Raw genomic sequence first — 23,159 nt, forward strand, 5'->3', positions numbered from 1 at the left:
TAAAAATATATTTGGCACTACTGCTGTTAAAGAGTATTTGAAATAGAAAGGAATGTGTAAGAAATAGTTTGCCATTCCTGACAGAGGAAAGTTGAAAAATTTTTACTTTGTGTTACATTTTAGATTAGATACTCTGCAATACAGAAATCGATTATTAGCATTTAATGGTGTATTAGAAATTTAGAAAATTATAGTAGAAGGGCATAATCTATAAAGAATACTGTTGAAAGAACTGAAATTGGAACCCAGCCTAAGGAGGGAACCCAAAGCATAGAGTCCGTGCTTTGGGAAAAAAGGTTGGAAATTGAAGGAATTTATCTTTTGTGGAGAATGTAATTAATTTCAAGATATAAGCCCATGGTCCTAAGGAGAGATACCTTGATTCAAAGATGGGCTTTATTTTTCTGATTATGATTTGTCAACAGAATTCCAGTCTTACCAAATAATAATCTGTTTCTTTCACTTTGCATAATACTGATTTTTATGGACTTTAATTGTGAAGTTTCAACCAATCTTATGATGGGTCATAATATTTTACATCAGTAAATAGGAAAGGAGGAAATGAATACTCTCATACAAAAGCATATGTGTCTTATATATATACTTTTAATTATTAGTAAGATCAATTTTGCATTTTCTATGGATGTGGATATATTAGCATAAAAGGTTACATTAAGATAGTTCTTCTTTATGCTGAAATGGATTGGAAATATCTTATGCCCTTAAGTACAGAATATTAGGATAGCTGTACCTCCCCTTAAATCACAGGTTATTATGTGGTATTCTCTTCTGAAAATACCATAAATAAATGAATTAAAACAATCAGATTATCTTTCATTGATACAGTATACATAGAATCATCAAAACACCATTTCAAAATTAATTTGCCTTTGAAACATCATAGCCTCTGTGGGATTTTGTAAGAAAAATACAAAGACAATTGTCATTATTGAGAAAGGGAGTTGGGTTTTAAATTTTCTCTTTGGGGATTTGACACATCTACTGTAACATAAATTTGAGAACCATTAAGAAAAGAAAATTACTTTGTCACCATTAAAAATAAAACCCTGGAAATTTCTCACAAATATAACTGGAAACCTTTAATGTTATAATAAGAGGAAATATAAAACACTTAAGTTGGAAAGTGATATATAATGTATTAAAATGGGCCAATTGATACTACATTAGGGAACAGCTTTAGTGATTTATGCAGGTGCACTTAGGTCTCAGAGTGCTTCAGATAGTTGGGTAAGGCTAGAAACCAGGCCTCCGGGACCATTACTCACCACGTGGAAGAGGCAGCGCAGCACACGGCCCTCCAGGGGCAGTTTCCACAGAGAGCTTCTGCAAAGTGCGCCAGACCAAGAGGAAATAAATCATTTAGGACCTAGTCCAAGAGTATCAATTCTTCCAGCCAGTACTCTTTCCTCTATAACCTTCTACTTCAGGGCTTTCACACATTTCTCTCCTCTCTTTCTCTTAAAAATGGGTTCAAATGCGACCATCCTTGGGTCAGATGGAAGAGTCAAGGCTATGGTAGGTTACAGAGCACTAGTTCAATAGCCCTAGCCCATGAGAAAGGTCTTAGAATACAAACTTGTCTGGAGGTTGTGAATTCTTGGGATAGGGACATTGTGCAATCATCCTTCCAGTGCCCCGGCCTCTTAATTTAACTTCTCTGTTCTGCTGAACTTGTCCTCTGCCTTGCCTCAGCCACGCGTTCATGGTCACACCCAAGACAGGGTTTATTAACTAGAGAGCACAGACTTGAATGTGAATTTGGATTTGAAGATTACATTGTAATCTTCGCTAATTTCCAACTGAAATTTAGCGTAACTTCAAAAATGAATGCAGGCAACACATCACTACTACCAATAATAATCACAGATATTCTCATGTTTCAGCTGTTGCAGACTTCTTGTAGGATCACTACTTCAAAAAATATGGTATTTATTACACCTGCTGCTAGGTCATGTAGTTTAATGTGCTAATAAGCATATTCTTGATATGTCAAGAAATGCATATTTGGTTTCGTAATATTTTCATAAATACATTTCACTATAATTGGTTTCCTCTGTACTCTATGTATAATATTTTAGGCATGTAAAAGCATTACTCTCTGTATTCTTAGAGGTTCACAGACTGCCATAGATGTCCATGATTCAAAAAAAAGTTAAGAATCCCTGTATACCTTGATATTACTAACTGCAAAATATTAGACATTTTAATTTTAAGGTCGCTATTCTCTGACCACTAACTCCGATCTTTCCAGCTTCTATCCTCAAATCTCTCCCCCACTCTGACAATCCTTCCACCCTCCCCTCCAGACCTACCATAGAGCCTATCACTTTTTCTGTTTTTCCCTCACCCTCATGTCCTCACTTCCCTCCTTACCCAGCTCAGGTTCCATGATCCATAAGTAAACAACACTGCTTTATCTATGCCTTGCTTTATCTATGGCCCTCATGTGGCAAAATCAAACTCTGATGAAACCCAGCTTTCTGCATATTGTGTCCACTCACAAGCAGCACACTGTGTACTTCTGCCCTGAGCTCCCCTTCCCGTTCCTGCGCCCGGCATTCGCCGCCGCACCAGCACCACCCTCCTGGAGACCCTCCGCTCTGAAGACGGTCACCAGACAGAGCCCAGGACTCTCGGGTTATCCTCCAGGCACCCTGGATGCCCCCTTTTCTGACCTCCCTCCCTGGCAGGGAGTAACTCTCCCAGCTCTTCCGCCCAGCCCTGGGGAGCTCGCTGCCAGTCGTCAGCAAAGTCTCCTAGACCTTCTGCCTCTTCACTGAGTGTTGCCTTCACCATCTCACTGCACCTTACCCCTGGCTCTCCCTGATGAAATCGCACTTCCTGCAGTCTGTACAGAAGCAGGGGCTGTTTTGCTCATTCCCCCTGAGCTCTGGGCCTGGTGCAGGGGTAAGTGCTGTCCTTGTTCCTTGTTGTCACTTCCATAGTATTCTCTTTCTCTCGTCTCCAGAACATCCTGCTCGAAATCTCATGTCATGAACCTTTCCTTGCTGAAATGTTGTGCCAACCCCTTGGTCACATCCACTCATTCGTGGAAGACTTTAGTTCCTGGATCACTGTCACTCTCTTCAACACTCCCTGTCATACTTTTTGGTGATTTCAATATATGTATAGATGATACTTACATTAGTCTGTCCTCTCAGGTCCTTGAAACTCTTCCTCTTATTTATGTTGTCCTTACCGTAATAGTATCCTGATTCTTAGCATAACCATCTTCATAATCTCAAACACCCTAGTTTCTGACCACCAGCAGTGGTCTTTCATTTCATTCCTCTTAGTGATCAGTCTCCTAATATATATTTGACCCACCAAGAACCGCAAGCCATTTATCTTGCCACCTTTTTATGTCCCTTACCCCCTGATATCCTCATTCTTCCCATACTTAGCTTAAATCCCACAGTCTCAAATTATAATTACTCTCCTCAGTAGATCCACCCAGCTCCCTTCTGCTTCTTTCACTTCACTGTATTCACTTGGCTAGATCATGGGTTAACTCTAACTCTCAATTGATTCTCTGCCTATTATGCTTGCAGCTAAAGGTGATTGGAGAAAAATACCCAACATGAAAACTGGTTTCACTTGAACTCAGGACCAATAACCTCAAGTGGGACCACATGTTAGAAAGAAAGCTGCTCTTGTTAGAGAACAAAAGCTCACTTGATCATGGAGGAGAAAAGAATTTTATTAGTGATATTGTAAGAACGGGCGCTCGACCTGGATAAAATGGCTGGTACACGGAACACCAAGAAACACTTGTTTCTTGGGTATAAACACTTGTTTATACCCTAAACCTGACACACAGTTCCCTCCCCTGTTCCCCATTGATTGGATACTTCAGGGGTTATGGCCTATTCAAATCATCTAGGGTACATGGTTCCACTCTCAGTTGCCACTCCCGCACTCTGGGCACCCTGGCGGGCTGGGTGGCCTGGCACTGCTTTCACTCCTGGTGCACTTTTCAAATTTGGCGCTACTTTCACTATTGGTCCCGCCCCCACTTCTCACCATTGGCCCTTCTCGCTTTGGCCCCACCCTCACCTCTCACCATTGCACCCCCCCCCATGTTTTGGCGCCACTTTTCAAATTCCTGACATGCCAAAGCCACTAGAACCTCTACCCTCCCTCTTCCAACAACAGAGCTGGCTCCCCTTCCCCTTTGTGAAAATTAACCTTAACCCTTTCCCACACCACAGAGATGTGGGGCAATTCCAATTCTTTTTCTAGTGGACTCGGTCTTCTTGTCTATGCAACTCTTCCACACCTTATTCTCTTCCCTTAAATTTCCAAAACATTTTTTCTGTCTTTCCTCTTTAGTCATTGATCTTCCTGTTTCCCCATGGAAATAAAAATAATCACAGTCAGCCAAGTCCCATGGCTTCTAATCTACCTACACGTGTCCCCATCTGCTTGCCTTCCCTCCTAATACCCCAGCTGTACCCTCTTGTCCTCCTTCAAGGACAGCCCTTCCACCTGAGAGCGAGATTCCAGAAGAGTGCTTCTGCCATCCTCTCCTTCTCTTCTCCATTTTCCTTTTTTCTATTTGAGCTTTCTCATCACTGCAAAAACATTTTGTAATATTACCCATCTTTAAAGGGGAAAAAAGCAATAGCAAAAGAACACCAAGGAAACCTCTCCCTGTGGCTAATATATCATTTCTCTGTTTTTCTTTAAAGCTAAATCCAACAAATAATTTGTCTGTCTTCACTATTTCTAATTCCTCTGCTGAAATCCTCCCTTGAATTCCCTGCCATCAGGGTTTCATCCCAATACTCTGCCAAAATAAGTGCTTGTCAAGGTTACCCGTGGCCCACCTATTTCTACTCCAGTTGTCAGTCCTCTCCTTCACCAGGCTCTCAGCATCATTAGCATAACTGATCGCTTTCTCCTTCTCCAGGTTGTGGCTTCTGGACAGCTGTCTCCTGACTTTCCTCCTCCCTCACAAGCTGCTGTTCTTAGTCTCTTTGGCTGGTTTCTTTTCATCTCTTAAACTTTGTACTTTCAAATGCGCAGAAACTCAGTATTTCAATAACTTTACCTTAAATGCCATTTTTGTGCTGATAACTCTCAAATTTATATTTATGTAAACATATCTATCCAACTGCCTACATGCCTTTCCACGTAGAGGTCTAAAATGAAACTTTCCCCCTAGATTTGCTCTTCCTACAATTTTATCCATCACAAAAAAACAATCTCCAGTTTTCCTTAAAGTCAACTTGTACTTATTTTTTTCTTTTACTCACCACATTCATTTTATTAAGAAATCATATTGTTTGACCACTAAAATGCATCTAGAGACTGCCACCTCCATTGCTAACATCCTGGTCCAGCCATCATTCTCTTTCCAGGATTATTGCTCAAGCCATTTAATTGCTCTTGTACCTGTTTGCCCACTATTCATTCTCAACAGAGTGATCAGAGTGATCCCGTTAAAAATATGCCAGTTCTTATCACTTCTCTACATAAAATCCTTCAGTGGCTTTCCATCTTGCTTAGAAAGGGACTAGTTTATATTCATATCTGTATTTTGTCTGATCTCTGGCAACCTTTGTCACTGCCATTAACTCCCCAGCTCATGAGACAGAAACCTGTTTCCACAAATTTTTATTTGGTTTGCCAATCTCCTGAAAAATTTGACTCTGCTAATCAAGATGCCTACCATATTCTTAGTTTAAGTTTTTTATTATTCATGTGTCTTAATTATTCAGCTTACTCATGTTCTATTCTTCATGTGTAGAATGGGAATAAAAGTGTTTCTCTTTTTATGTGAATGATGTAAAATTAGGTGATGAATAAACTCTTACCCACTATTACTATAATAAATGATAAATAAGCTCTTACTATTACTGTGGGTAATAAATAAATTGGAACCTCTTTTCATGTACCTTAAACCCCTGCCACCGAATTCCAACCAAAAGTATGACTGGGAGAGATAATATCAATATTGGTTATTTCTTGACCTTTTTTCATTATACACATACACACAGAGCCTTTGAAACTCTTTTTCCTAATAGCCACCATCACCCATTAAATTTCAATACCACAGGTATACCACACATCAGATTATGTTCTCTGGCCCTTTGGAGATACACAAATCATTGTAGTATCTAAGGGTTTTCAACCCCAAACAACCAGCTTTCACTTCTTCGAGAGCCATTTTGCTCCCAGTAAGAATGCATGCTCTGTCGAGAACCCTCATTCCATCCATTCCTCAGAGATACAATCAATTCTTATGAATTGATCACTCCAAACCTTCAGTGAGTTAAATTTTTAGAATTGTGTTTCATATACTTAATTTTTACTGAGTTGTGTTCAGGCATCATGCTACTAGCTTACCCTGAAGAACCTTATAAAAACAAAAACAAAAACAAAAAAATCCCCAGAATTCACTACTGTCTTACTGTAGAATTGTTGAGGATGTGTTTTGCTGAACCACTCCTTTAAAGGAACCAAGATGGGAAATTCCCTCAGGTGGAGAAGTGAGTACCCTGGACAATGCTAATAAACAAACATTTAAAGTAATTTAATATTAAATGAAGATTCTTGAAATTCCTGTGTACTATTTATTTAATGGAGAGGATGAAATCTGATTAGAAGAAGGATCTAAAGTGTAGAACAATTCATCTTAGGCCAATATTACAAACCTCAACAATCCCCATTTCCACCACCACCACACACTCAAAATAGATACCTACAGTGAAAGAATCCATTCTTCTCTGAGGCAATTTAGATAGTACCTTCTTACCTGTTGGAGTGTACCTAATAGGAGCATTACCCACCACATATAATCTCTAATAGATTATCAATGTCTTCCTTCAAACAGTACTCACCCTTAAAAAAATCTCTGGGAAATATATTTTCTTAATTTATTGCATTTCCAGGACTGTGTTACCATCCATTATAGATTATTATCCTGGTACCCTGCCCAGTTGGACTGTTCACTAACTTGCTTGTATTTTCAAATCTCAAGTCCAGCCGTAGATGAGCTTTTCTTGAGTCTATCACTAGTTTTGATCTTTCGGACAGTGAATTTCATGACTGATTTATTTCTCTCTCCGCATTACCTGGCCTGACTGAAGAAGCTCAGAGCCAAATTTGCAACATACCTCTAGCAAAATTTCCAGAACACTGCATCTTTAATTAAATATGTTAATGCATGTAGAGTGCTTTTTAAAAAGTACCTGGAACCACAAAGACATTTCATAAATATTACTAATAGTAGTAGTAGCAGTAATTGATGCTGCTATTACTATTTTGGTATTATTATTAGTTTCATCTTATTTTTTCCTAATCTTTTCCTTCCTATCAATTTTCTTTTTTTTCATATCATTCTTTTATGTATCTTTGTAAACTCTCCCAAAGCCTTCTTAGAATGAGGTAGCACATAATTAATAAGTAAATATTTATACTTTATTTTCCAAAGAAGCTGACAAAGCATTTTCACCCAATATTTGTGTTTTTTTTCCAATTAAGCTATTTTGTAAAAAGTTATCTAAATAAATTCTGAAGCATTCAGATATCTGAAAGACCTAGATCACAAATGTCAAGAACATGTTTCGACTCTCAGGAACTATAAGTATTTTATTTATCAGATTGCCAGTATATGCTTAATAATTAAAATGTAAGCTAAAAATTCATGAAGTATTGACTATAAATAATGTAGTCAAAATGTGAGGACCAATATAATATTAAGAGAAAATGCTAAAAAAGAAGACAAATTAAAAAGTGCTTGTATGTTTAGCATCATCACTTTCATTGCAAATGGAAAACGGGTATATGCGATCCTAAGATTAAAAAGAGATTGTAATCCAAGGGGAAACCTCAAACATAAAGCACACCAATTTAATGAAGATTGGAAGTGGAAAAACTAATGATGTCACCACATTAAAAAAAATACAGCCATCTAATTCAAATATTCCTCCAAGTATCTCTACTGCTCTAGTAATGTTATATGTTCTGAAGTTCTTAAGAAAGCCTTGGTTTTATACATGAAAGGACATTATTTTTATATAGTAACTATAAGTGACTGCCTGAATCTCCAAAACATACAAATATGCCGCATTGGAATCTGATACCCATCAAGTATTTGATGTAAAGAGTATGGTGCTGCCCGAGAACAATTATTTAGCTTTTGTCTCCTTTGTTTTCTCTGAGTGTGGTTTTCTCCCCATAATGCAGAGTAAGTCCAATGGAAGACTGCTTATGCCTGGGAATCCTGGTTATTTTGCCATTTTGTTCATTAATTTGCGTGATATTCTAATGATTTTGATTACTGAACATATCTTTTTGTAGTTCTCTAATGCCACATATTATTTTTTTGCTTTTTTCTTAAGATTAGAAATTATCTTTACCAAAACTTTTAACCGCTCCTTCATATCTTTACAATAAATAAATTATAATACAATGAGTATTATGACACCAAATGCAACGATACTAAAAATTCCTTACAAAAATAATAATATTATACAATATGCATTCAGTTATTACCCTCTTCTAGATCTTTGTGTTAGGATAATGAAATAGGAGAGCCACTTGAAATAGAAGTTTCTCATCCTGATTTTAGTAGCCTTCTTCACCCATTTGTAAAATGATTGTAATTTATCACTAAGGCAAGAGCCCCAATAACTCTGTTGTTGTCTTATTCTCTAATGCTTTGAGAAATATTTTCTACACAAATTATTAATTATATTCAAAGAATTTTTAAACATTAATCAATATTTTTTATGTCAAAGGAAAGAAATATAAAAAGGAAATTATTCTATATCTGAATTTTAAAACCAGTTTCCTTTCCATGAAAAGGGGGGGATGATTACATGGTTCTCAAGGAAATTAAAATTAAAACATGTATTTTTTATTTTGTTGCAACAATTTAAAACTATTTAGTGTTTTTAAATGTCTTTATTGCCTTTCCTGGAGGAAGCCTTATTTTACTAAAACTTTAGATTAATAAAATGAATAATAAGTTTTAGTAGGGGTCACAGCATTGCTATTTGGATAAAAAAGGTCATGTATGTTACAAGCAATATTAAACTCAGTATTATAAGCATTCTGAGGACATATTTGATTATAAGCAATTCTCTGTCAATTAAGTAGGAATTGGCTATGCCTAATATCCTACGGTATATGTTTTCCTGTAACAGGAAATACAAGGCAGTAGACAAAAGGAAAACTGCAGTGAGTATATGCTCAGAGGGAGTCACTGTTTTAGTAGAAAAAAAGAAATTTATTCTCTTCTCACTTTAAACTTGAACAAACTTCATTTCTTTATAATTAATGTATTGATAATATAGGCAAAAGCATGGTGCGTAATTGTTACTGAATAATTTTTATTGAATCTTCAGCAGTTGCTAATACACACAATAAGCCAGCACATGAATAACGTGCTTCACACAGAATAATGTCTTCATGGTACATTATCAACTGCCATGTCATATTTAAAGAAACTCATTCTTGAGTTTTTAGATGTACTTACAAAATTTAGAAATTGTCAAGTCATGGGATACATTTTGGCAAATTTGATAAATTCTTATTTATATGTCAGTGTTAAAATACTGTGTCTCCATGTTTAATGTATTTTCTGTACAGATATGCTGTGTGGTCGATGAACTGTGATTAGGGGCACCCATTATATTCTTTACAATTTAATCTCAAGACCACAGAGGAACAATACTTACTTACTTTTCTTTCAGTATTGGAGTAGGCCATAAAAAAATCTCATAATCATCATTCTCATCCCATCATCACTATAATAGGAAGAGCCAATTATCTATAAAATATTTATGTATAATTAGCTTTAACTTAAAATAACACGATGAGGTAAATATTACTATCCCTATTTTACGGAGGAAATAAAATTGCCTAATATCACCTAGCTGGTAAGTTGAGGAGCCAGGATTCAAATGATTTAGTTCTAATTCTAAAGCAGGTGCCCTTACTCTCTACATTATGTGCAGATAAAATGAATTCTGTATGACAATTTTTAGCAAGACCTTGATCAAACTGGGACATGAAATGGCACATCAGAAGAGAGATGAAGATACACGGAAGTATTCAAGTCATTCTAGAAGTAACTGTCACTTTGTGGAGTAGGCATCGGGAGGATTTCCATGCCCAGCTCCAGATCATGCTGCTGACTCCGTGAAAGAGGATCCGTTATTGCCACCACTGTTACCTAATCAGGCATTGTCTACATGATCCCAGAAACCCAGGTTGTTTCCTTTTCTACTAGTGGAAAATTCATCTGATTCGGTTAAAACTAAAATATTTAAAAGGTCAATTATAGTGTCATATTAATTGATTTAAACTTTTATCTAGATATGTCATTTAAAAGGTATGGTCTTGTATTCCTGGTCCAAGATTATGGTCTAAACACATTCTCAACTTAAAAAAGGATACAGTCACTACAGAAAGCAAGAAAGTGGTAAATAGCAAGTAACATTAGCAAGTGCATTAGCAAAATTCTAATAAAATAAACAAAATGTTTAAGTTTAATATGCAGTGAATTTCCTTGGATGGACTCTAATTCTTATTTACCCACATTATAAAATTAACCTATCACTAACTTTGAAAGACTGGCATACAGAAATAGCAAAGTTATTCTCAGAATATAAATATCAGCAAAAGACCTTGTATGTTTATATTTACAAATGAGCCCTTTAGTGAATACTGGTGTGATGGGCTCATTGCTTAATTTTGAGTCTAGGAACAAGTGGGGATATTATACAGAAACTAATTCCAGACACTTCTTTCTCCAGGGATTGGTCCTTCTGGGACATCAGTAGAGGGGGAGAAAGAGCATTTGCAAGCACGGTAGAGCAAGAGCAAAATGGACAAGTCCAAAGCAGGACCTGATGATATAATAGAAACAAAAATTTACTGAGTACCAAACATGTATTCGGTACTGCCTGATACATGGAAATTTAAAGATGAAAAAAGACATGCTCCCTATACTTAAGGAGCCCTAATCTCACCGGAGAATCAGAGAGATGGAGAAATAATCACAGCTCCTCTAAGAGGTAGTTAAATCCATGTACAACTGCTTCAGAAGAATGACATTTTTTGGGAAGCAGACTTGGCCCAACGGATAGGGCGTCCACCTACCACATGGGATGTCCACGGTTCCAACCCCAGGCCTCCTTGATCCACGTAGAGCCGGCCCATGCGCAGCACTGATATGCACAAGGAGTGCCCTGCCACGCAGGGGTGCCCCCGCGTACGGGAGCCCCACACGCAAGGAGTGCGCCCCATAAGGAGAGCCGCCCAGCGCGAAAGAAAGTGCAGCCTGCCCAAGAATGGTGCCACGCACACGGAGAGCTGACACAATAAGATGACGCAACAAAAAAGAGACACAGATTCCTGTGCCCCTGATAAGGGTAGAAGCGGTCACAGAAGAACACACAGCAAATGGACACAGAGAGCAGACAACTGGGGGGGGGGGGGGGAAGGGGAGAGAAATAAATCTTTAAAAAATAAATTAATAAAAGAATGACATTTTTTATGAACTTTGAAAGATCAGTAAGAATTTTCTAGGCAGTAAAGGGTTAGAAGGTATACCAGGCCGAGGAAATAAGTGTTGACTCTGAGAATACATGAAAATGGCATGTCATCAGTGAAAGTGGAATGCAGGATTCAAAACAGAAGGCAGGGTAGATATACTGGGAATATGGGTTATATTTGGCCTGAAGAGTTTATAGTTGAGTTTATAGTTTTTGTTTTGTTTTGTTTTTCTTTTCACTTTTTCGTTGGTCTTGTATTTAAATAGTGATGTGGTCCAGAATTACTAAGGCAGAGGCAGTAGGAGAGTGGAACAGAGAGTCCAGAGATATTTTGGAAGTCAGATCAATAGGGCTTGGTGACCAAGGTGATGTACTGGAGGTGAGGGAGAAAAGGGTTTTGAAAAGGACTGTAAGATTGCTGCTTTGAATAATTAAGTGCATGGCGATGTCGTTGACTGAGCTGAGGACTGAGGAGCAGGAGCAAATTTTATAAGAATGATAATGGGAATCAGGAGTATAAAGGGAGGAAGTGGTAGTGGTCCCATGACAAACTCTGAACATCCCTAGCCAGGACAGAACATCAGGTAAAAGAGACACGGGCCAGTCAAGATGAGACATACTATGTCAGAAGTGAGACCGTGGTCTCAAGCTTCTTTCTAACTTTTACAGTATATCTCTCAACTCCTAGAAAATTGAGTTACTTCAAACACTTTAACTAGTATTCTGTTATCATTGATCAGTGTCTAAAAGTCCCTTCTGTACAGAATTCATGTCAAGAAACATCAAGATACACGACCCAAGTACTGGGGAGAGAAAAGTCAATAATGACTCCAAAAATTTTATAGTAGAATGACTAGAAGACAACTGGCACTACTGGTGTGGAAAGAATTCCAAACCCTATTCATGGTGTAGAATTTGACTTGTTCAAGATAAACGAAATGATTTCTAAAAGAATTACCCAGAATTCCTGAGGGCCAGCAAGGAGTAACTACTCTGTTGATTATATAAATACATGCCTTGCAGAAGTGATGAAAGCTAATCTTTTCTTCCACAACTCTGAACTTTAAATAGAATTTGAAAAAGACTTAAAATTTCAGGATTTAGCACCATGAAAATATGACTACGTGGAAAGGGAGAATTCTGAAGAACACATAAATAGAGCTAAGGAAATTTCATGTGCTCCAAAGTAATTAAAATTATTTTATATATTCTGGCTGAGATGCTGAGCAAGCACAATCTATTAGAAATCCTTTGGACGAGTCAGTGTTGAGTTTCAGCCAGGAACTCCTTACACATTTCAGGCAGCTGTTGAAATGGCTGAGAAGCTGTTACTCTTAGGGAAAGACAAAGGGAAGATTCATCTGGTTATGATCCTTTCAGTAGTTTCAGGAGTTCAGTGAATTTGGACAGTTTCTTTTACGAGCGGCATGTGCCTGTGGAAAAAGAGGCACCAATTAATCCTTGTTGATAGTTGTATAACACAGAATCCTGCAGTAAGGCCCGAAAGGCTGACACGCAACTGAGTTCAGGAACTCATTTGGAAGGAAAATCTCAAAGACCAAAATACGACCTCAAAAGGTGAGTCACTCATGTGTCAGAGCCCCAGAGCCAAAGATGAATCAAGAAAGATCAGATGGGACTCTTTGCCCCACTTTTACCCTGGGAAAGCTCCTAAGGTGGCTGTTTCCTTGAATCACCCCATGAAACCTATGTGGGAATAGTATACTTGGCTGGCGTGGCTGTGGAGGTGTACACTTGAAAGATAGCTGTAATAATTTCTGACTTTCAACTCATGACATAAGGAAGGTTGGAGCAGAGCATTCTCAAGAAATGTTATCAGCCCTTCACGAAACAGCTGTGAGGTAGAGGGAAGAGCACTGGCCCTAAAGCCAGGTGCAGTTCAGTACCCAGTTTTGCCCTAGGTTGGCAAATCTGAGCCTTAGGATCTCCATTTGTAAACACGGGTAACAATACATATTTCAACAGAATATATAAGAATTCAGTAAAATAACCTGCTGCAAATTGACCTGGACAGAGTAAATGATAAATGATAAAAATATAAGCAGTCCCTTCACCACCTGCTTACCAATGGCATGTTCTGGGCCAGATTCCCCAAAACCTTAAAAACGAAGAAAGTAATTATGAAGAAATATCCTTCTAGGTGTTCTCATATCTTCATTCTCTGAATATTGACAAAAATGTCATTTTTGTCTTCGTTAGGTGAAGATTTTATTTCACAAAGAAAAGCTGAGGTAAAATTAACATTTGGGATTCATCTTCATCTACACATTGATAAAACGAGGCAAGGCAAATGAGAAGCAACCCCAGACAGGCCAGTCACTTGAATGACTGCTGCTAATTAAAGTCCCTTGTAGCAGCAAGGTAAAACTCCCACTTTGGGGCTCACAGCACTGACAGAGCCCTTTCTCTGTCATTCTTATAGTTTTCATCTTCCTGACGAGGCTGTGTTCTAAGCAAACTTAATATCCTTTTCTAGAACTGGGAAATGATTTCTTCCACAAATAGCGGTATCAGAAATGTACATGCAAATGTCTCCCAAAATTATTTCACCTCTCTTAAAATCTTAAGGTTACCTGCACAAAAGAGATCCTCTATGAGAGTTTTCAATTCTCCCAAACACCAGCTGGGCTTTCAAAAGAAGAAAGAGGCGAAGTAATAGAAGCAGCAAGTGCAGGTGTGTGTGGGAGGAGAGGGAGAGGAGGTGCAGTGGTCAGACCTCCTTCATCTGCAGGGAAACTCAGCAGGCAATGTGCCCTTATCTCCTGAAAATGTCTGGAAAGTCTTAGTCGTGGGTGTGCTCAACTGGTCCTTCAAGCTGAGCCTAAAAGAAGAACCATTAGCCGAGATACGGAGGAACACACAAATCCTGGAGCTTTCGCTCTGTCTCTACTTGTGTGCAAAGTTTATTGGGAGAAGGTGGGGAAGAAGTAGAGGAGGGAATAATTTCATACTTGTTTTTATGAACTGGGCAAAAGAGAAAGTGGGTCTGAAACCCCGTTCACTTCAGATTTAATCCAGGTTGGGAAAAACGAATCCTGGTGATAGCTGATATATTCCACAGGGCCAGGTCTATCCATGTAAGAATGTTCTGTCAAACAGCTATTTCCAAGCCAAGTGTAAAGATTATATTAAAAAGCTGGCTCAGTTGTTTATGAACAAATCACAGATTAAAAACTTGAATTTTATTTCTTAAGGATTTTGTATAATTTGGGGGGCGGGGGGGGGGAGGGGAAGCCCCTGGAATCCATTCCATGTGTGTTGTAGATTCTACAGGACAGGACCCAGAATTTGAGGTCTCCTCTAGCTCACAGCCACACTAAGTATTCTTACCAGATGCCAAGTACTTGTTAAATTTTTAAAAATATACATGCTATATCTTATAATTGAGTCTTAGAAGTTCGGGGTGGTTTTTAATATGTACTTTGTAGCATGAGTTTTATCATTTAATCTTCACAAACACCCTACTAGGTAAATATTATGCTCCTCATTTTACAGATAAGGAAATAGAGGTTCTGAGGTTAAGTACTTGTGAGAGCTTACACAAATACGTGAGAGTCAAAAGTATTTAAATAGAATTCTGCCTCGCTCTCAATCTCATGCCCTTGTGAAAACTTCACCTTTCATTCGCTCATTATAATCTCATTCTGCCCCAAAATATCACAATTATGGTTTTTGAGCATTGTGCTTGGTTGTTGGCCTGGAGGCAATGAGAAGTCACTTTAAAATTTTCCAGCAAATAACTGGTCATCACTCTCTGAGAGATGCCCTTTCCTTCTCAAGGAGGTAAAGCATCCTGGCTTCAAGGACAAGGAAGGGGCCAGAGTCAACAGTAAGGAATGACTGCAACTGCCAGGATAATCTGCCAGCAAATCATGTACCTCGCCAAGAAAAAACAAAACCAAACCATTCTGCTTGGCATATGGGTTTATAATTGCCAAACAACTAGGAGCAGCAAGATTAAGGGGTTTCACTGGGTTGGAAAAACCCACCGAAGCCACTAGCACTTACAGAATCAAGTTTTTAATGTATATTTGTAAACTAATATCAACTCTAATTATCATAAAAAAGGAGAAATATAACAAATGTGTTTGCAAATTTCATGGCTCAGTGCTCGATATTCTTAAAGACATTATGGTTTGCTTAGAATCATAGACTCCTGGCCCTAGCAGGATCCTTAAGATTTATACCACTGAACCCAATTATTTTACAGAAGGAAAATCCATGTCCTTGAAAAATTAAAAAAAAAAAACAAAGATCATACCAGCATCAGAGCCATGTCTAGATCCCAAATATTCTCTTTTACCCAAGTTACACAACTAGCTAATGATAGAACTGGAGGTAGGTCTTAAGTGGTCCTTGTTCTTCTCCACATGCCCACTGTTTTTCTATCTTAAAGATGCATAAGGAGATAAAATCATCACAAGCAAAATAACCAAGCAAAAGACACGGGCACCCTAGTAAAATAGATACCCTAAGGCAAAAACAAAACAAACCAACACTAACCCACATTACCTGTAGAAAAGTTCTGCAGTATCTCAAAGATCCAATCTATTTTATTTTCTGATTTTTGTTTTCTTTTCCAGAGAGTTTTAAGGCCATTGGGGGAAATATCTATGACAATATTTGTCAAAGGAAAAAAGAGAAAGCGTATAATAATTGACTTAAAATTGAAATGTCTTAGCATTGTCCCCAAGAGATCTACTTGAAGCAAACCCAAATAGTTTGCCCGTCTGTGATGTACAGAGACACCTCCTATAAATCTTAATGAGCACTAGACCATTTATTAAAATAACCACTTATTTTAGGACCATTTATTTCCTTTATGGCCTAACAAATTTTAACATTAACTTTACTGAATTACAGGAGTTGTATTGCAAATTCCGTGCCAATTTCCAGGCAAGTAAAACTTCTCTACCTTGTAAATTTGTAAATTTTATGCCTCAACTCTGTTTCTAAAACTCCAATGTTCATAAAGTTAAGGAAAGATGAAGAATGGATGAGAACCTTGGAGTTGGGGGAGGGGGGGTGGAGATCATAATGAGAAAATGTGCAAGGAAGAAGCAATAGATATGACAAAAATTCCAAAAATGAATCAACCAATAATTTTATTCTTGTTTTGTCTCAGACAATTTGTAAAATCCCAGTGGTCATGACTTAAATTTTAAAGTATCTGTTTTGGCTTCAATAGCTTCCCATTGACCTAATATTAAGTGCTGTGAGAAAATTGGGGACTGTGTGAATATTTTAAAATTTCCTTTGTCAGAATACTCATCCACAAATTAAGTCAGATTGCAGTTTCTTCAAGTGAGAAATAGGTCTATTTCTTTACATTCTTCAACCTACTTTGACATTTGTTTTCACTAGCTTATAAAATTCTGCCACAAAATTTAAGAAACTTATTACCATTAATTTTATCACCTAATCCTCATAATGCAATAGGGAAACTGAGACACAATTAAATAATTTACTGAAAAATACACAGTTTATAAAAGTTAAACCTAGAATTCCTAACTGGTCATGTTAACTTCAACAACAAAGTTCTTAACTACCACTCGACATGTTTTTCAAATGAAATTCTTATGATTAACTGACTTAGTAAAATGGCATACTCCTACCATACCTTAATCCACAAATAAATAAGGTCAGAAATGCTGACTTTGTCTAAACTCAGCCCCTGTAGCTTTGTAAGTTTTTTAACTGGAATTATTTTTTTGTGTGATCATCATTACTGCTAAAATTCCAGATCTTAGAGCAAATATAATTGTATATATCTGTATACCACAATGAACACATTAAAAATAAAAGGTAGCTTCTAGTCTTACAGATCTTGAGTGGATCTCAATCGTTGCTGATAAAAATCACTGATACTGAAATATTTTAAGTCTTCAGTAGCTAATTAAATCACTAACTTATCTTGATTAGCCTCAAGAAGTTGGAAATATGGGAAAAGATGAGGCAGGCAAGTTAGAGAAGTTGGGAAAAGATGAGGAAGGCAAGTTAGAGAAGTTGTGAGTAAGTTAGGAAAGCAGTTATTGCAAAACACACTTTCCTAAAGTGGTGGACAAATTGTTATACTTCTGACATGCTCTTTGACAAAATAAGAGAGACTTCCCTTTGTTAGTTTCTAGGCTAGACAAAAGGAACTCAAATATGCAGCTAGCACAGTTTCTTCCCTCATGGAATTAAATCTGTTGATTGAGCAGAAAACAAGCAGTTATAGAAATGTGTATAAGATACAATTGTACAGAGAAAGGGCTGATAATTCTTAAATGAAGAAGTGTCAGAAAAGGTTTCCCTGAACAGGAATGGATGAGAAGAGTTTTAAAACTAGACTAAGCCTTTGGTGAACAATAGGAGAAATTGCATTCCAGAAATAGAGAACGGCACCTATGAGGACACATCAGCCTGTTTTGAAACAGGTTAGCAAACAGCTGTTAGTAAAAGTTGGGGACTCAAGGGAAGAATTTATTCAGTGAGTTTCAGTATATGTTTATTGAATACCAGAAGTATGCACCCACACTTAGCGCCCTTACTTTGGGACTAAAAATAGAAAAGCTTGTTGCCCGTGCTCTCAGAGTAGAGCCCTGAACAGGTACATGTTTCACTGTATGTAATGGTAGAAGTATGGTTGTAAGATCCTGAAGGAGGAGGTCACTCTCGACTTAGACTATTACAGGAGAGTAAAAATTGTCCAGGGACATTCCAGGGTGAAGGAATAGTGTGTGATCTAACAAGACCCCGTATGTGACTAGGGAGCTCGTGGGTCTCACGTGTAAGTTGTGTAGAAGGGCCACCTGTTTTATGTTATTGTTTGGCATTTTTTTAAATCCAAGTAGTCTTCAAAATATATGCTGCAGGTCTAGGGCAAGAGTCAGGCATCCTTAAGTGTAATATAAATTGCTGCCATGAACTTGGAGTTTTTGACGAGCCAGGCATTTTCTGAAGTGCTTTACATAAAGCAGCTGGTTTCAAATTGATCAGCTGTGCTGCAAAGCCCCATCGTGTATGGCAGCAGGGCATAGAGCTGCCAGTGGGAGATGCAGAAGGCAAAACCCTGCTGGACTCCTGCCTCCAGAACTCTCTCTGCTCACCCTAAGTCATGGGCTTCCACAGGGGATTTTCTGAAGAACAGGAGTGTTGCTGAAATATGTATGTTATGTATAAACCATTGCTAGATGTTTTCTCGTTTCTCACAATAAAGCGATGAGATATATTGTTAACTCCTTTTTATAGTCGATAGACCTAAGGTTTAAAAGATTAAGGAACATGTTCAAGATTACCCAGTCAATAGGAGGCATAGCCAAAATTTGGACTCTGCTTTGCCTGTCTCCAGAGTTTCTGCCCTTAGCTGATACACTTACAGGTTCCTAAAAGGACAAGTGAAATCATGGTTATTTATCCTCTTATTTGTCTGTTTGTTCTGTTCAAGCCTAATCAGCCAAAAGCCAAGCATAACTCTGTCCTCTGACAAAATCACAGCTATGGACTCAATGCAGCAAGGGAGTCATAGCAGTTTGATATTATTTGATATTATTGATGAATTTCAAAAACATTGGATTATGTTTGTAAATTGATCTTCCTCTGGGCATGTTAGATTATATTGGATTTAGTCGGGTGTTGAGTCTCGATCCCTTGGTATGTGGGGACTCATAGATAAAAGGCATGGCAAAGGACAGAGTTGGGGGGGGGGTTTGATGTTGGAGTTTGATGCTGAAGCCTTAAGCTGGAGCCCCGGGAAGTAAATTCACAAAAGAAACAGAAGTAAGCCCCAGGAAGAGAGAAATGCTGAGCGCAGGAAAAAGAAGCCTGAGGAAGGAAGGAACCCTGGAAGCCTGAACCCTCGCAGATATCGGCATCCACCTCTCTCCAACACGTGGAAATAGACTTTGATGAGGGAAGTAACATATGTTATGGCCTGGTATCTGTAAGCTCCTACCCCAAATAAATACCCTTTATAAAATCCAACCAATTTCTGGTATTTTGCATCAGCATTTGGCTGACTAATACAGAATTTGGTACCGAGGAGTGGGGAAGTGCTTTTGCAATTCCGAAATGCTGGAACAATTTTACAAAGGGGTAAGGGGTATTTTTTGAAGGAATTGTGAGATGCTTGGAAGAAAAGACCTACAGTGCTTTGAAGAGACATCTATAGCAATATGGATGCTAAAGAGACTTTTTATGATGCTTTAGAAGTCAATGATGACACTATTATTGGAAACTGGAAGAAAGGCAATCTGTCTTTTAAAGTTTCAGAGAACTTAGCAAAGTTAATTCCTAGTGTTTTATGGCAGGCAGAATTTGAAAATGGTGAGCCTGGGCATTTAGCTGAAGAAATTTCCAAAGTAAACCCAGAGAATGTGGCTTGGCTTCTGCTTGCAGTTTATAGCAGAATTCTAGATGAGAGAGAGATACTGAGGACTGAACTATCAGGCACAAAGAAAACAGAAACTAATTCTGGAAATTCCAAGCCTCTGGAAATCAAGTTCCCAGATGAAAGTGCCCCATTAGAGGACTTAACTAAACTTGGAACTTGTAAATCAGGATTGAAGACACAGTTATCGTGGAAAGACTTGTGGAAAGTCTTACTGTTTGATGCCTTGGACCCCTGCTTCCTACATGCTAAACCAACAGACTTTTTGAGAGAGCTGTGTGAACAAAACCACTGTCAGCCTGGAACAAAAGGGACATGGAAAGGAGAGATTGAAGGGGTAACAACTTCAAGAAGAAAACCATGGAAGGAGAGATCTGGAATTAGAACATTATGTTGGGCCAAGAGAAGAACCCTACCCATGTGTAGAGAGAAGACGAATTTCCACCAGCAGTTGAATAGGGTGTATGTTCCTGCCCGATGTTCTGGGAGAATTTTGCTGCCCCAGGGTGCAGAAAGGGTAGAGCACATTCTCCAAAGATTAGGGTAGTTAAGGTCAGCAGCCCACCAGTCTGAGAGGGGTGGACCTGTCTTCCAAAGGTTCAGGAAGGCTAGGTGGTCAACCTCTTGCTCTGAGAGGGTTGCACCTATATGCAGAAGGTTAGGGGGAATGTTGTGCTCACATTCCTTTACAAGGGGGTTAAGACTCTATCCCAAAGATTGGGTAAGGTGTGACAATCACCCCAACACACTTGGAGGGAGAGGTCTGGAGTTTGGTCAACACCCAGATGCTTGATGAGGGCAGAACCAAGAAAATGGCCATTGGGCAAACATGTGGAAAGGGTGTGTTCTCCTAAGGCCCGAAGGAGAAGAAACCATCTTCTAAGAACGACTCCCAGACTTTGGAACTGAACAGAGGATTCCCTGCAGGTCTTCTGAACTATAGAGAAACCGTGACTCATGTTTCCCTCCCAATTTCTCCTTATGTAATGAAAATGTTTATCGTTTGTCCATTTGTGTACTGGAAGTAGATGAATTGTTTTGTAAGTTTCAGAGGTCTATAACAGACAGGACTTTGCCCCAAGACAAATTGTATTTCTTTAAATTGATTGTGATATGATTTAGTACTTGCATGTAATTGATTTTAGGTTTTTTTTAATATTATAATGTCTTTTTAGAATTCAGAGCATGGCGTGCAGCAGTTTGATATTATTGATGAATTCCAAAAAGAAATATTGGATTATATTTGTAAACTGGTCTTTTCCTCTGGGCATATTAGATTATATTGGATTCAGAGGTTTATTTGATTAAGTAATCAGGTACCTCTTGTGCCAGTAAGGCATTCAGTCCCCAACCTTTGGTGGATGGGCACTCATAGATAAAAGCCATGGCAAAGGACAGAGTTGGGGGTGTGGTTTGATATTGGAGTTTGATGCTGAAGCCCCAGGAAGTAAGCTTACAAAGGAAACAGAAGCAAGCCCCAGGAAGAGAGACACTCTGAGCCCAGGAAAAAGAAACCTGAGGAAGGAAGGAACCCAGGAAGCCTGAACCCTCACAGACATCGGCAGCCACCTTGCTCCAATACATGGAAATAGACTTTGGTGAGGGAAGTAACTTAAGCCTTATGGCTGTTATCTGTAAGCTCCTACCCCAATAAATACCCTTTATAAAAACCAACATATTTCTGGTATTTTGCATCAGCACCCCTTTGGCTGGCTAATACAGGAGTATCCCCAGAGCAACCATGGAATGCCATTCTGCAGTCGAGGGAGACAGGTTTTGTAAGGTTTGGGTTCCTGCTGAAGAATTGTGAGGGTGTGTAAGAGAAATAGAACTCAGCTCTGAGTTAGTTGCTATCTCTGAACTGGTGTTTTAGTTTCCCAGCTGCTGAAACAAATACCGCACAGTGGCTTGTCTTAAACAGTGAGAATGTACTGGCTCATGGTTTTGAGGTGAGAGAATCCAAAACCAAGGTGTCAGTGAGGCCATGCTTTTTCTGAAGACTGTGGTGTCCTGGGACTGGTCACTGAAGGACCTTGACCCTCGGCCTCTCTGCCACATGCCACTGCACATGGTGACGGCTTCTCCTTTCTCCTCCAGGCCCTCTTGACTTACAGCTTCTTTCCATGGCTGTTTCTTTCTGTGCCAGAATTTCACTGTGTTTATAAAGGAATCCAGTAATCCAGATTAAAGCCCAAACTGATTCAGATGGGCCACACCTTAACTGAAGTAACATCTCTAAGAGATCCTATGTGCAATGGGTCTACACCCACCAGAATAGATTAAGATTTAGAACATGTTTTTTTCTGGGATACATAATTCGAACGAGGATTAACTCATGCTAGGGGCTGCATGAGGCAAGGACAGTTTGGCAACTGGGTATCCCCAGTAGTACTTGGCAAGAGGAAGTGGGTCTGGGAGCATCCCTGGTAAGGAAACAATTGAGAGAAAATAGTCCCTCAAAGAGGGGGTCCTTTTGGCATTTTACAGCAGCTCTTTGACCTTGTAGTGTCTCCTGTTAACTCGATAGCTGGTGTCCAGCCAGCCCGAGGAGAGGCCAGGCTGGTTTATTCCTTTCCAGTGTGGGCTGAGGTCCACTCTTCCAGTCCCAGGCCGGCGTTTACTCCTTTAGTTCTCCAAACCATCCAGAATCGCCGTTCCCGTCTCCACCGTGAGCACTGGTTACTACTGCTTCTCTTCCCGGAGGGTTTGTATCCAACGCAACACTTTTCAGAGCACATCCATTGATGTCCACCTGAAATAATGGCTCAGTCAGGGTTCTTAAATATGGAATATGTAGTAAGAGATGTATTACAAGGCATTGGCTCACACCACTGTGAGGGCTGGCAAGTTGAAAATCTATTGCGGGGGCGGGAAACTCAGGCAGGGGTTGATGCTACAGGTTTTAAGCCGAATATTTCCTTCTCCAGGAATCCTCAGTTTTGCTTTTCACATCTTCACCATTTGGGTGAGGCCCACCATATTGCTGAGGGTACACTCTTTTAAAGTCCAGCAATTGTAGATGTTAACCACATCTGCAAAATACCTTGGCAACAGCACTTAGTGTTTGATTACACAGTCGGGTACTGTAATCAGAGTCAACAAATAAAACTCTCACACACACAACGTGCATTAGGCCTGCCTTTAGGCAGTCCAGAAGCAACCTCCTTATCAAAACACTTTCTTCCCTGTACCCAGGGCCAATTAGAGGGACTTTGGAAGCATCAAAAATAATGCCC

The 23,159-nt window shown here is 38.9% G+C and overlaps 1 protein-coding gene across 16 annotated transcripts in view; it reads left to right on the forward strand.

Moving 5' to 3' along the window:
• Positions 1-23,159, forward strand: part of CNTN1 (contactin 1) — a 417,723-nt gene that overhangs the window by 388,852 nt on the left and 5,712 nt on the right. For 2 of the 16 annotated variants that reach the window (XM_058307809.2, XM_023589574.3), the window contains one exon: positions 10,791-11,509. The exons of the other annotated variants lie outside the window; for them this stretch is intronic. In XM_058307809.2, the coding sequence (XP_058163792.1) occupies positions 10,791-10,849 (59 nt within the window). In that variant the 3' untranslated portion in view covers positions 10,850-11,509. Of the gene's footprint in view, positions 1-10,790; positions 11,510-23,159 lie in introns of those variants that run through there. 16 annotated transcript variants of the gene reach the window in all.

The sequence above is a fragment of the Dasypus novemcinctus genome, chromosome 12, assembly GCF_030445035.2.
Source record: "Dasypus novemcinctus isolate mDasNov1 chromosome 12, mDasNov1.1.hap2, whole genome shotgun sequence".
Lineage (NCBI taxonomy): Eukaryota > Metazoa > Chordata > Mammalia > Cingulata > Dasypodidae > Dasypus > Dasypus novemcinctus.